This window comes from Semicossyphus pulcher, unplaced genomic scaffold (assembly GCF_022749685.1).
Source record: "Semicossyphus pulcher isolate SPU_LCO1_2020_fin unplaced genomic scaffold, fSemPul1.0.p SCAF_1, whole genome shotgun sequence".
In the NCBI taxonomy this organism is placed as follows: domain Eukaryota; kingdom Metazoa; phylum Chordata; class Actinopteri; order Labriformes; family Labridae; genus Semicossyphus; species Semicossyphus pulcher.
This window is the reverse complement of record NW_027211603.1, coordinates 14230189-14244173: the sequence shown is the minus strand read 5'-3', so window position 1 is coordinate 14244173 and position 13985 is coordinate 14230189. Positions and strand designations below refer to the sequence as shown.

The following is a 13985-nucleotide window of genomic DNA, read 5'->3' as shown; positions in this document are numbered from 1 at the left end:
GACCTCGGTGCTGAACACGACGTCAGATGAACCTGCGCGCACCACAGGAGACACGATCCAGCCTCACTCCCTCTTTGATTTACTGAAGCCACTCCAAACACCCACTGCTGCTTTCCAAACTTTTTTTTTTTCCTCTCTTTTCCATTCATCCTCTCTCTCCTTCTCTTTGTTGCGGACACACGGCTCCATTACGACGCTGGCTATTAATTCCTCCTTCTCCTTGTTTTCGTCGTGATGGCACTGCGCGCGGCTCCTGTGCGCCAGGCAGGAGAGGAGTCGGTGGCGGATGAAGGCGCACAGCTCGTTTGATTCTTTACGCGGAGCTGTTTTCGCCTTAGCACTTTTATTGTGAAATTTAGACTCGTTGTTTTGGGATCGTCGCCTCCCTGGACTCAGATCTGTTAAAACTTGGTTTGTTTTCCTTGTAGCCGCTGCGGTCGGCCATCCTGCGCCGTAACATGACGATTAAGCAGTAAAACAACAGTGAGAAATAGGCCTAAACATATAACTGGATATGGAGTCTGTGAAGATGAGCGCCACGGCGGGGGTGAAGGAATTTGCGGGGAAGGCCCTGGGTCATATGCACAGGTAAGGACACGCAGTTTTTATTTTTACCCCCCACCTCGGTGGACGCGTGCAAATTTCCTCAGGTTAAAGTGTGACGACTGGCATGTGCTTGATTTAAACCAGACAGTCGGGAGGGAGAGCAGGTTGGCATGTCACTAAAAATGCTTTCCAACTTACAGGGATCTGTAGTCACGCCTCTAGAAGTGAGACAAAATTATGCAATCAAGTGTGCGTGCGCGTGTGCGTGCGTGCATGTGTCCATCCCGATGCGGGGCCTGAACGTGAATCTCATTAGCAGACGGGTTGTGTAGGACGCGCAGGCCACGCGCGGATTTTTTGGGATTCATTCATGATTTATAACGCAATACATAGTATCTGTAGAACCCAGTGACGCACGAAGTATAAAAAAGCTGCTTCCTGTGTCTCATACTGATTTAAAACCAATCAGTTGCTGCTTCTTCCTACGACAGAGTTCACATGGAGGTTTCATTTAAGACGTGTTGCTGGTTTCTGCACCCGCACTTGACTTAAAAATGAAGAATAACAGACAGTTTGAATTAGTATTTTATGCCTATGAGCACATTTTCTTAACATGTGCCTTATTCTTAAAAGTCAAAGTAAAAATCCTAATAAGAAATGTTATGGATGATGAGCTGAGATGAAGGTTACATTTGGATATATTTGGGCTCTCCACAAACGCAGTTGCTTCGTCTATTCTGAGGCGAAACCTTTAAAAATCAGGCCTCTGATTTCACTGTTACACATCTGTTTGTATTTATTCGATTATATTCCTTTTACATTAATTAGCCATGCTGCTTTTGACTCGGTTGCACACACAGACATTGTTTTATTTCTATTTTTATCAGTTTTGCAGCCTGAATTTGAAGCCAAAGCGTCTGGCGAGAAAATGTGACTTCCCTCTAGGATGAAAAAAAAAAAGACTTTGAGGAATGCCCACAGACGTGTGTGTGTGTGTGTGTGTGTGTGTGTGTGTGTGTGTGTGTCTGGAGGCGGGGGGCTGCTGCTCGGTCCCGTGAATGCTAATGAGTGTGAAAGTGAGCGGGCTGCTGCAATGCGGTACAGTCAGGGACATGCTCGCCTGTTCTTTGCTCTGAAGGCCAAACGTGTCTGTTTTATTTTCCTGTCATCTTACTGTATTAAGCGCAAACACGCTGACATATTTGATTTGAATTCTTACGGCCTTCTGACTTGAATTTCATACGCTACAGTCAGAGAATGCTGTACAGAGGCTCCAGCAGCATAAAGATGGTTGATTGTGGGGATTCTGAATTAATTAATTCTGCATTCTCTTGACTCAAAAGAAAATAAGGCACAAAATCCAACCAAGCCTCCATACATCCAGTCTATAATGAAACGTACACACAGAATGGAGAAAACATGAGCATCCTTGGACGTTCTTTCCATCATGTAGATTTAGGTTTGGATTAAGATGCATGGTATTTTATAAGGGGGCACGTACTAGACACCTTTCTCTCGCGGCCGTTGCAGGGTGATGGAGAGGAGGCAAAAGACCGGGGAGGTGATCGAGCTGACGGAGGACGGGAGGCCCAAGGAGGCCGCGGAGAAGAAACCCCCGCTGTGTGACTGTAACTGCTTCGGGCTGCCGCGGAGGTACATCATCGCCATCCTGAGCGGCCTGGGCTTCTGCATCTCCTTCGGGATCCGGTGTAACCTGGGCGTGGCCATCGTGGGCATGGTCAACAACAGCACAATCCACCAGAACGGCAAGATCATCATCAAAGAGGTGTGGCAGCGCGTACTCTGACGTAGAAACGACGTAGGCTGAATGCTCCCAGACGCAAGACACCTGCTACTTCTTTTAGCAAGGAAATGAGGAAGGAAGGGGCAAATAATTCTTCTACCTATAACACACAGAATATATGAGGCCTACTGCAATTAAAGCCACAAAATCCCTCCACAAATCTTAAATAGTCCCTAGTTTTTTAGGCTAAGAAGATTTTCCAGCATTTAATCGAATATTTGCGTGTAAGAAATCCTCAAACTTGCCTACTAACTTTTACAACGTGCGTAAACCATGTGATCCCTTTTTAAATATAAAGTCACATCGTACGGTAGCTTTACTAGTTGGATAATAAATATTAACATTGTAAATTGCATCTCTGCATCCCCTATGTGAAGCCTTAATGAGCTGAAGTGTTCCAGTTTAGGTTATTTTTAGATAAAAGCGTCTGTTTGTATAAAAAAGAAAAATATTAAGTTAAATGGAACGTATGTTTTTATAATGTGTCTCAACATGTAAACCAGCAGTAGACTATGTTTAGGTAAAATGGATGTAGGCCTATACATGTTTGTTTTAGCGTCTCGGCAAATCATTAATCAAATAATAACCTAATAAATGAACTGGAGCCCAGAACGCGCAGCTCTTTACACTCAAATCCTCTCAGGGCTGTTTCCTATGACAGTGCAGGACAAATGCATGGTTTTGTGATCAGATCGATGTCATCTGATCGAAATAAATCGTTCCAGGCCTTTAACACACAGGCCTGGCTTTAGAATAATCAATTTAGAGAAGAAATGTTTTTCATTTGTTTCTTGAATGATTAAAAATGGTTATAGTTTTAAACAGAGGTCATTTCACATGAACCATCGTTGGTGATTTGGTTTTATTTTTTACTCATTTTGTTTTCCGTTTGATCTGCCAGAAAGCCAAGTTCAACTGGGATCCAGAGACGGTGGGGCTGATTCACGGCTCTTTTTTCTGGGGCTACATCGTGACACAGATCCCGGGAGGATACATTTCCTCCAGGCTGGCAGCAAACAGGTAGGCGGCTCTCCCCGTGAAGCTCCACAAATAAACTACAACACAGAGACTTTCATTTGGCAGATAAAGCGTTGTGATTTTTTATTATGATTTTTGGCCTATTTACCGGAATGACTGAACAGTTGGCAAGCCTGCAGCTTCCTCTGACTCTTATTCTCTGTTGTTTTCTATTTTTAAAATACGCAGGAAACGAAAAGGAACACACGGGGACTGGGATACATCCAGTCAATACAAAAAAAAATCAAACACAGCTGAGACCAGATATAAAAAAAATGGCTTCGTTCTTGTCTATATTATGAATGGGATGAACCCACATTTTTAGGCTGAGCATCAGCACATAAAGGAAGCAGCCAGTCATCTGATGCAGAGCTGCAGGGAGGGCAGCGGGCTGGCAGGCCTGCAGCCCGGGTTCAGGGCTCTCTGCCACCTGTTAATGAGCTCCCTCGGGGGATCCGGTCTAATCTGGCTCTCTCTCAGCGCGTGGAGACCAGACCCTGTCGTGTCGCCAGAGGCTTTAATTCACATGAGCAATGCCAATGCGTCACCCAGCATAATGAGGCCTACGTAATATTAAACACTAGGGTAAAATATGAATATACATGTAATGCATATCTAGGTGTTGAATGTTGCGGTAGCATGGCTATAAAATGCTCATGTAGGCTAAACGTTATTATTAAGTCAACCATAAAGGCAAAATGGCTTTGCTTTTATATTACAGTATAGGCCTAAATCTTGAGCACACTTAACAGTCTACTAAATTAAAATGAAAATTTTTGCTTGATATTACATTAAATAAATATGGCAGCCAGAACAGATAAATAGCCTATTGGTACAGCTAACTGCTAGCTTAATTTGAATGAAGGTCTACCTCTTTTTTAATATCTTTATTTATCTGCATCCTGGTAGTCTGTTTCCTGTCCTGTTGATTGACAAGCGGATGTAATCGAATCAATTGGTCTCGTGCCCAACAGTAGTCTCAACCGGATTAGGGCTTGCCCCCCGCGTGCAGATGAGAGGGGCGGGAGAACGTGACAGAAATGAGAAATAGCTCGGTGTTTATGGGCGGCCTGGCCCTCCCCTGCGCCTAATTTAAACCTGCTCAGCTGCACCCTCAAGGTTAAAAAAAAAATTGTGTTCTTCGTTCGTTACACCTGGTATGACGAAAACATTAGAAAGAAGAAACATTATTTTGTCCCGATTCCTTACAGCCCAGAGGCCTCTTGCTAAACCGTAAGAACACGCAGTGCTCTAAGCTTATACCAGCCAATAACAACTACCTCCTTCTCTTAGCTAATTAGCACTTGGAACGGACGCAAATGTTGATAAAAGTTGACCTAATCAGTAAATACGCCGTTATTAGCAAGCCTGTTTCAATGGCAATTTCAAATTAAGTCTCATTCTTCGTGATAAAACGCATTTCCAAAACAGTACTGAAGCGAAAACGGTTGCTAAGCGACACATACGCATCGACATTTGCTGGTTCACATATTTACTTCTATGACGTATAAAGTGCGCGTGTGGTGCAGGACCAATCAGAACGGAGAATAAAATTACGAACTGCGTCGCTGCGTGAACTGTTTAATATCTATGGGTGCAATGACGATTATTTCTGTTCAATTAAACAAGACATGAAGACAGGAAGACTTGTAATAGCCCTTTTTTTGTAAAATAGTCTTATTAATCGATGATGTTTCACAGATATTTTTAGTGTGAAGCGTAATTGAAAAAGCTCAAGGCCAAAATTAATTTCATTTTGAAAAAGGGATTGTTATATATAATCTAATGTGATATTTCACTGCAGCATTCCTTGTCACCATGGCACAAGTCTGAATTATAGCCTATTAATGACACACATTCAGTGCTACTGAAATAATTATGAGGGGAGCTGCTATATATAAAATGCCATATTTAAATTACATTTCATCATTTCCAGGGTATTTGGTGCAGCCATTATTCTGACCTCCACTCTCAACATGTTCATTCCCTCGGCTGCTCGAGTCCATTATGGGTGTGTCATCTTTGTGAGGATATTACAAGGGCTGGTTGAGGTAAGAGGGTGCTTACATTTAAGGGTGTATTACAACATACAATCTTTTAAATCTTCTTTCCTGTTATCACGGCTATCAATAGCTGGGGATTTTTTCAATAATACAATCTAAAAAGGGGCTTCCTTACAACTCCCAGAGCAAGCAAAGGAATGACTGTAACTTGCACTGGATATTAAACAAAGGGAAATATAAGCTGATCTGTATTGATCCAGTCCACAACAGCTGATTGTTTGTAGGATAGTCCAGGTCATTTTTTGCCGTTACACTTTGCATCATGGAAACACAACAGCAAAGTGTTGGATTACAGATGGATGATGAGGAAAAATGCTGATGGCAAAAGAACGTAGATCCCCTGGTTTTGTAGTGAAATATGACACGCAGATATCTGCCTGCGTGTATAGTATATCAAACAAAAGAGAGGAGCTACTTCAGTTCTCATATAGGCCAATGCAACAGAGTGAGATGTAAAGGTAATGTTGTCTATGGGTATCATATGTAAATATTTTTAGAACATCTTATTTCAATGCTTTTTGGGGAAATTATATCAAACGCTTAGTCATGATGGCAGACTATTATATCATCAGACTCGCATCATTAGTGACGCAACATACTTTACTGAAGGCTGTTGATAATGAATAAACACAATCTGATGTTATCTAATATTGTATGCCTTTCAGACTGCTGGCACTGCTCTGCATTGACTGTCCATGCAGACAGTGAATTTACGTCAACACAGTTTGTTCAAATTAGTGTCTGATGAACATTTAATAGCTGCAGGGCTACTCTGCTCCATGAACAGCTCACCAGGTCCTCTTTGGCACCGCGCAGTTTCTTCATGCTAATTACAGGGGTGAAAATGTTAATTTTTATTAGTTATACCAGATTTCTGTTTGTTCAGGTTCATTTCTACAATGGTATTCTGTCATAGATTGTTAGTACATCCTAAAATCCTTCAATAATCAAGGAATAGAACTTGTGGTTTAACTACTATAATGCATTTGTGATGCCTGAAACTGATGTATAAAATTAGAAATGTTTTGTTTAGGTTATATACAAATTTTGAGATCATTATTACCATTATAGAAAATACATGCACCTAGCCTCTAACTGTTCATTATACAATATTTATTTTAACCAATCTCCTCGCTCAGCGGAGGGAAAAAATGGCAGACACGAAGCACTGACCACTCTCATTGAAAAGATCCATTTTTATAACAAACGTTTTATATCTGCGAGAGTCTGTGCTCAAATGTTTAGACACAGCAAATTGAGTTCCAGTCTTCTGCTTTGTGTTTCTGCATGTTTCTTCACCATGAACTAATACAGTCTGTTGTTGCCTGGTGGGTTTAGGGCGTGACATACCCAGCCTGTCATGGCATCTGGAGTAAGTGGGCTCCTCCTCTCGAAAGGAGTCGTCTGGCCACCATCTCATTCTGTGGTAAATACTCAATTTCTTCTGGTGGCATTAATAAATTGGGTTCAGATTGATGTGTTGAATACTGTGCAACATCATTTGTTGCATGTCACTGTACTGATTAAAACGTCTCGCTGTCTGTCAGGCTCTTACGCTGGTGCTGTGATAGCGATGCCTCTGGCGGGAATCCTGGTTCAGTACTCAGGCTGGTCCTCCGTGTTCTATGTCTATGGTAAGATTGATTGATGAGGGTTTGTGTGCAATACCTCTTTCTGTGTGTGTGTGTGTGTGTGTGTGTGTGTGTGTGTGTCTATTGTTGCAAAGGGGAATGAGTTGTAATTCTTAGGTGAAATGATTAGTAATGTATATTTAAAGATATTTGGGGAACTGTTTGGCCAAAGTGTTTTGAAGCTTGGTTGAAACCAGAACAGTTTGACACTCAGAGAGTCCAGTGAAAGTCAAATGGATTTATCCAGGCAGACTGTGTATTGATTTCCTCCCCTCGATGTTTGGGTGTGTCAATAAATAACCCCCCATCTCTCTTTCTCTCTGGATTGAATACAGTTAGCTTTCCTGTCTGGGTTCTATTCTTCTCTCGGGCATTTTGGAAAGATCAGGCTGCCAAACACTTTTGTTTCTGTGTGTGTGTTTGCATCTACATGTGAGGTCAAAATAAGCTGCTGTCCGTCTGTAACCATGTGACATGTAACCTGTCTGTAATACGCAGGATGCTTCGGCATCTTGTGGTACATGTTCTGGATCCTTGTGTCTTATGAGAGCCCTGCTGAGCATCCCACCATCACTGATGAGGAGCGCTGCTACATCGAGGAGAGCATTGGGGAGAGTGCCAAGCTAACGGGTCCTTCCGAGGTGAGGGGACACCGACTAGATAACACATATGAAAGAGAATCAAAAGAATTAACTTCACCAAGTACTCTTTGTTTGCAATCCTTTGCGATTGCACAAAGGGTACTAGCAGCACCAACACAACTAAAAAGTTACAGTTTTATAAGCCACTTCAGGTATTATCCAACAATCTTTATATGTAAAATTAATTACTTTTTGCAGAAATATAAGACGCCCTGGAAGAAGTTCTTCACCTCTATGCCAGTCTATGCAATCATCGTGGCCAACTTCTGCAGGAGCTGGACGTTTTACCTGCTGCTGATCAGCCAGCCTGCTTACTTTGAGGAAGTGTTTGGCTTTGAGATAAGCAAGGTGAGCTTACAATACAAGTGAGAGGACACGTAACCCAGAGCATGAATTGTGTGATCAATAAATACAGATTCAAATACTGTGTGAAAAACAACACAACACTAGTGTTTCAGAGACAGATGCTTTAGAGCCAAGCGTGTGACTCTTTGAATCATTCCCAGAATCAATGCCAATGAAACTGGTGGCCTGTTGGTGGTGGTCAAAGTCATAGTTATCACTAACTCTTTGACCCTCATGGGGTGTTTAGGTAAAAGGCGTGGATCACCTGTACTAAGTACAAAAATAGTAAACCATAGAGCAATTGATACATGTGTAATTACATAAAATTAAAGTCTCTGTAAAATCGGGTGACAATGAACATCATGCTAACTCTTTTACAAAGCATGAAATGGTATACGTTTAAAATAGTACATCTCTTAAGGCTCTTTACTTGGTTGGTTTTATATGTTTGGTATGTATAAGTTTATAACTAATATTTATGACTAAATAAGCAGCATTTAAAGCAGAACTTGGGTATAAAGACATTTTTAGTTATTATACACTACAAGATTTACACTCAAAATCTATCCTATATTATTTGAGTGTTCAAATTCGGAGTGTGATACATATGCACTTTTGCCTTTAAAAATGATGGAACACAATTCACTGCAACATACTTTCTCACACAAAGATAAACAGACTGTATTTGTCTGTGATGGCACTAAAGGATGATGAATACATTACATACCTTAAAAAAGGACAATAATGTATCATGTAAACGAGTAAAACTGCAGCTGATTTGGTGTTCGGTGTTGATGTTTTGTCTGTGCTTGTAGGTCGGCATACTGTCTGCTCTGCCCCATTTGGTGATGACTATCATTGTGCCAATCGGAGGCCAGCTGGCCGACTACTTGCGCTGCAGGAACATCCTGACAACTACCACCGTCAGGAAAATCATGAACTGTGGAGGTGAGAAGTCTGAACTCAGGGTGAAATATCATTTTCCACACCTCTCTCTGCACAGCTACAGGGTGTGACTTTCAGGGTGTCAGATCCATACTGCTCTCTGTTCAGTCGCTCTTCACTGCCTGTTGGGTTTAAGAGATAGTTGTGTTTATATTTTTGTAAAAATCTATTAGTTGGATACTTATACACAAGCTGATTGTGACTGTGCATTGATTTCATATCTGTCACTCGCGTAATTGAGTGCAGACCGAGTATCACGCTTAATTCACTTGGCACTGTGATAACCAACAGCCCGTGGCTTTGTGTGTGTGTGTGTGTGTCTGTGTGTGACCTGCTCTCTGTCTCTGATAGGATTTGGCATGGAGGCCACATTGCTGCTGGTGGTCGGATATTCTCACAGCAAAGGGGTGGCCATCTCCTTCCTGGTGCTGGCAGTGGGCTTCAGTGGATTTGCTATATCAGGTTAGTACACTATAATAGCAATAAACAGACTTCACGCTCAATAATAGTGTTATTTACATTCAAATAGGATATAATATGGTGCATTTGAAATGATTTAATCACTGGAGTAACTAAGCTCTGCTGGATCTGATGCAGCTTGGATTTGTATTTTTCACAGCAGAAGGGTCAATGGATTTGGGGAGTCTAATAGAAGGCTAATTAGCCACTTTTGGAGGAGATAAATATGTGAATATGTGGAATAACTTTCTTCACAACAACTGTTGTGTTGTTGGTGGTGTGGTGTTACTGTACGGTTTTGTAATCAGACAAGGCGTTTGAAAAGATATTGAACTGTTATTATTAAAATTAAAGGAAGAGTTTGATCCTTTTGGGATATCCTCTTTTATGCATTGTTGTTTAAAGTTATATCACAGGACTGATACCACTCTCATACATGAAAGCTAAATATGAAGCTACAATCAGGATATGGTTAGCTCTTAACATGTTATACAAATAAACAGTGGTTTTACAGGCTGTTTTTGGGCCAAGGGCAGTGATTTCCAAGAAGAACTTTTTTGAGACCCAGGCTGGAATGCTGCCCTCAGCATTTATGCTAAGCTAGGCTAACGTATTCCTGAATGGAGCTTCTATAAAGACACGAGAGTGGTATTGATCTTCAGATCTTACTCTTGGCAAAAAAGAGAATAAGGATGTTTCTCAGAATGTCAAACTGTTCCTTTAGTTTAGTAATGATTGCAGCCGGTGTTGGCTTGTAGAAAATGTGGGTTTAACGGATATTGGAAGATTTGTTATACCTTTTATATAATTTGCTATAGGTGTAATTCCGTTTATTAAACCCCCTTTTTTCAGCTGTAGCAGAAAGCAATCGTCAGAAAATGTGTATCCGTCTATAAAATCCAAATTCATTTCAGGTCATTTTTTCATTGTAAAAAATAGAGATGTAGAAATGGTGAACATTATACCTACAGTAGACTTGGTTTGTACTTTCCATCCTATCTGACCTGCAACTTTCAGTGTGGAAATGATCTAACGGGGGACATAACATGATGTCTCACAGGCAATATCTATGTAGCTAAAGACTTCCTGTAAAGATCAGATTTCAGGTAGTATTTGTAAGACACTGGCTGCCAAAATAAAGCTTTCAGCGTTGCACAATTCATTCAAAAAAAAATCCTCCGATCTTCACGCTTCCTTACACGCAGAGGTCTGTGACTGTGTGCAAAATCAGTTTCTTGCCTGTTGTTCTTGAGCTTTCTCCTGGAGTGTTTAATAATTCAGTGCTAGCTGTCCCCCGGGGATCAGCGAGGCAGGCAGTGTGAGGCAGCTCGCGAGGACACTTACTCATTCAGCCAGTCAAAGTGGGGGAGGATGTGTGGCGAGTTGATGCCTCTTTCTGCAACAAGATGGTCACAACTTGTGCTGCTTTTATCTCCAACTGTGCCCTGCTTCTGCTGCGAATACGCACTGTCACAGTGTTACCCTTCATTCAGCATTTAAGTCTAGCATTGTTTTAATTCACAACGATTATACTGTTTTCATTTTATGTGTTATTTGTTCCATCAGGCTTTAATGTCAATCACTTGGACATCGCTCCACGCTATGCCAGCATCCTGATGGGCATCTCTAATGGCGTGGGTACCCTGTCTGGGATGGTGTGTCCACTGATTGTGGGTACTATGACAAAAAACAAGGTAAGGACTTCTCTCATCATGTACCAACATAGCTGTAACAAAGAACCTTTCATTTCATGCAGCAATAAGCCTTAAAATACACTTAAATAAGCATGAACTTCTAATAACCTACCTTGGGTTTTTGGTGGCTACAGATCTAAATGGAAATATTATAGATTCACAAAATACACATTTCCTGAAAATTCAGCCTCAAGGCTTCTCAGGGTCACATATAAAGTTGCATATAAGAGGCTTTCTCAAAACACCTGGGCACTGTAGTTTGTAACAACAATACTCAAAGAGGGGACTTTTTTCATCTGCCAATTTATACACTGTTTGTGTGCTAGTTAGTACCCGAAGCAGATGTTATAATAACTTTTTGTTTCCCTCTTCAGACTCGAGAAGAGTGGCAGTACGTGTTCCTGATTGCCTCCATGGTGCATTATGGGGGAGTGATCTTCTATGGTATTTTTGCGTCGGGAGAAAAACAGCCGTGGGCCGACCCGGAACTCACCAGTGAAGAAAAATGTGGCTTTATAGACGAGGACGAGCTGGCAGAAGAGACGGGCGACATTACCCAAAGTTACGGTGCCTTTGCAGCTCCAGCCAAGACGTACGGTGCGACCACGCAGGTCAACGGAGGATGGGCTTCGGGCTGGGAGAAGACGGAGGAGTACGTCCAGGAAGAAGCACAAGGAGCGGGCTACGGATACAGGCAGGATGAGGGATACTCCTAAACCAAACACACAATCACAGACACATGAGTAGACTTATTTTCCTGAGTGTGCAACTGTTTAGTCATAAAAAATATCAACTAACTAATGAGTAACAAGAAAACTACAATCCATTGTTGTATTGTTTGCACAAATTCTAAAAATAACTTAATAAAGTATCAACGTAATGTAAAAAATACTAAAATGTTTAAAAAACTTAAAGATATTTGATTAATAGAGGTGTAACACATATCAAATTGGCAGTCTGTAAATGTATTATGATGCATATTGATAATAGATATATTTATCGGGAGTGCAATCGTGTGTAAAAGTGAACATTTTCATCCCATCAGCCGAGGCCTACTGACCTCACTGAAGCCTTTAGGGTTACATAGAACCGACCCCTTACTTCTGAAAGTAACATTACAGCGTCCTACAAGCCAGCCATCACAGTGTATAAACGTCACTGCACAGCGTCGTGAGCAGAAAGTAGACACTCCGTGGATGTAGATTGTACTGTACCTCTCCTGAATGCACTCACAGTAGTGTGTCCTTTAATGCACAATATGATGACTTTTGTTTTTGTATCACCTGCTTCTGTGTGTGTAAAAGTCTTAAACGTGTAAGTGACCTGGTGTAGAGATTTGACGAGTGGCTTAATGAGTTGTAAAAGCTGTGTGGTTACACTTGCATAAAAAGGTAAAAATGTCCGTCAAATGTTTGCCACATGTGACCTGTTTTGTGATGTCACAGTTTGAGTTGATGTTTAACAACCCGTCACATCTCAGCAGTGTAGTGCAGGTGTAAAGCATTACCACATTACAATCATCTTCATCATGAAGCCGCGCTGTACCAATGCATTGTTGACAGATCTTTAACTAAACATATAAGATATTAATAATATTACTAGAAAGGAAATATGTAGAGTTTCTAGATTAAATTTAGAGAGATTCATGGTTGTAAACAACTTATGAAGAGTTTGTGCAATGCAAAGACTTAAAGAAAACACAGACTAACCAAAATCAGTATAAGAGTCTTATTATATCAGAGTAGCAAACCTTCTAATGTTTAATGAGAGGGAAAACATGAAGTTCTAACGCACACGTTAAAGGCCCTGAAAACATAGTATTTCACTGAAGCTTCAATATTTATGGGAAAAAAAGTTTAAAAAGCTTTCTAATCTATTATTTTTTAATATGGGTGGGACAAAATATCGATACAGCAATATCGCCCTGACTCGTGCAATACAATAATCGTTAGGCTGACGCCAGATATAGATATTTTAATTTACTAATATATGGCGCTCCAAACAGATTTCCTTGTGGTTTTAACTCACAGCATCACTATTTCCTCCTAGTGGCGCTTATGACATGAATGAGAGAAACGTGAATAGAAATTAATTGGCCGAAGAAGAAGTTAATCAGATATCGTGATGTATCGTTATATATCAATTACCGCAGAATCGCTGTATCGCGATATTATCGTTATCATGGGCCACATATTGAGTATCGTATCGCGGGTTACCCTGCGATTCCCACCTCTATTTGTTAATGTATTTTTGGTTACCATTTTAGGGCTGTGTGGATGCATCAGATCTGACTGACAGTTCCCAAAACAAATGCCTTCAGACTTCAATTCAAATGTTGCTAAACTCTGATTGAAGCAGAGAAATATGTGATATAGTGAATGTTCTAGCAGAGCCGTGCCCATACAAACCAAATCAGAAAAACACAAGAAACGAGAAAAACTACAGTGCACTGTCACGTGAAATAACTAATGCAGTTTTAAGTGTAGCGGAGATTTGATCATTCATGCAGGATCCTATTATTTAAAGTGAGACGCTGATTGAGAAAATATGTTTTCAGGGCCTTTAAAACCTTAAAAGAAGAGTTTAAAATGTCAAATTACATTAAAGAGAGTTTAAAGAGAACATTTTCAAACAAGTATTTGAATGTTTACATGAGTCTGTAAGTACAACAGACAGATTTATACTAACAGTTATAGAGATGACACCGCAGGAGGGGCAATCACAAATGTGTGCAATTTGGACAAACTGCCATTTGTCCATTTCCATTACAGAATGATACATGAGACATTTATTATATTAATGTATAATGAAATGACCTGCCTTTACTTTGTGGAGCCTTG

General features: G+C 40.8%; 1 protein-coding gene across 1 annotated transcript; it reads left to right on the top strand.

Annotated features, from left to right (window-relative positions):
• Positions 1–50: 50 nt before the first annotated feature.
• Positions 51–12921, top strand: slc17a6b (solute carrier family 17 member 6b). Its single transcript, XM_069657137.1, has 12 exons — positions 51–588; positions 2077–2332; positions 3252–3370; positions 5304–5418; positions 6769–6856; positions 6978–7064; positions 7560–7702; positions 7901–8050; positions 8863–8995; positions 9344–9454; positions 11018–11145; positions 11520–12921. Exons 1-12 carry the CDS (start codon positions 515–517, stop codon positions 11859–11861), a joined length of 1746 nt encoding a protein of 581 aa, XP_069513238.1. The 5' UTR covers positions 51–514; the 3' UTR covers positions 11862–12921.
• The last annotated feature ends 1064 nt before the right edge of the window (positions 12922–13985 follow it).

Coding starts and splice junctions, on each gene's coding strand:
- slc17a6b (XM_069657137.1), top strand. CDS start 515: ATGGAGTCTGTGAAGATGAGCGCCACGGCGGGGGTGAAGGAATTTGCG. Junction 6,857..6,977: donor GGCCACCATCTCATTCTGTG/GTAAATACTCAA, acceptor GCTGTCTGTCAG/GCTCTTACGCTGGTGCTGTG. Junction 8,996..9,343: donor GAAAATCATGAACTGTGGAG/GTGAGAAGTCTG, acceptor TGTCTCTGATAG/GATTTGGCATGGAGGCCACA.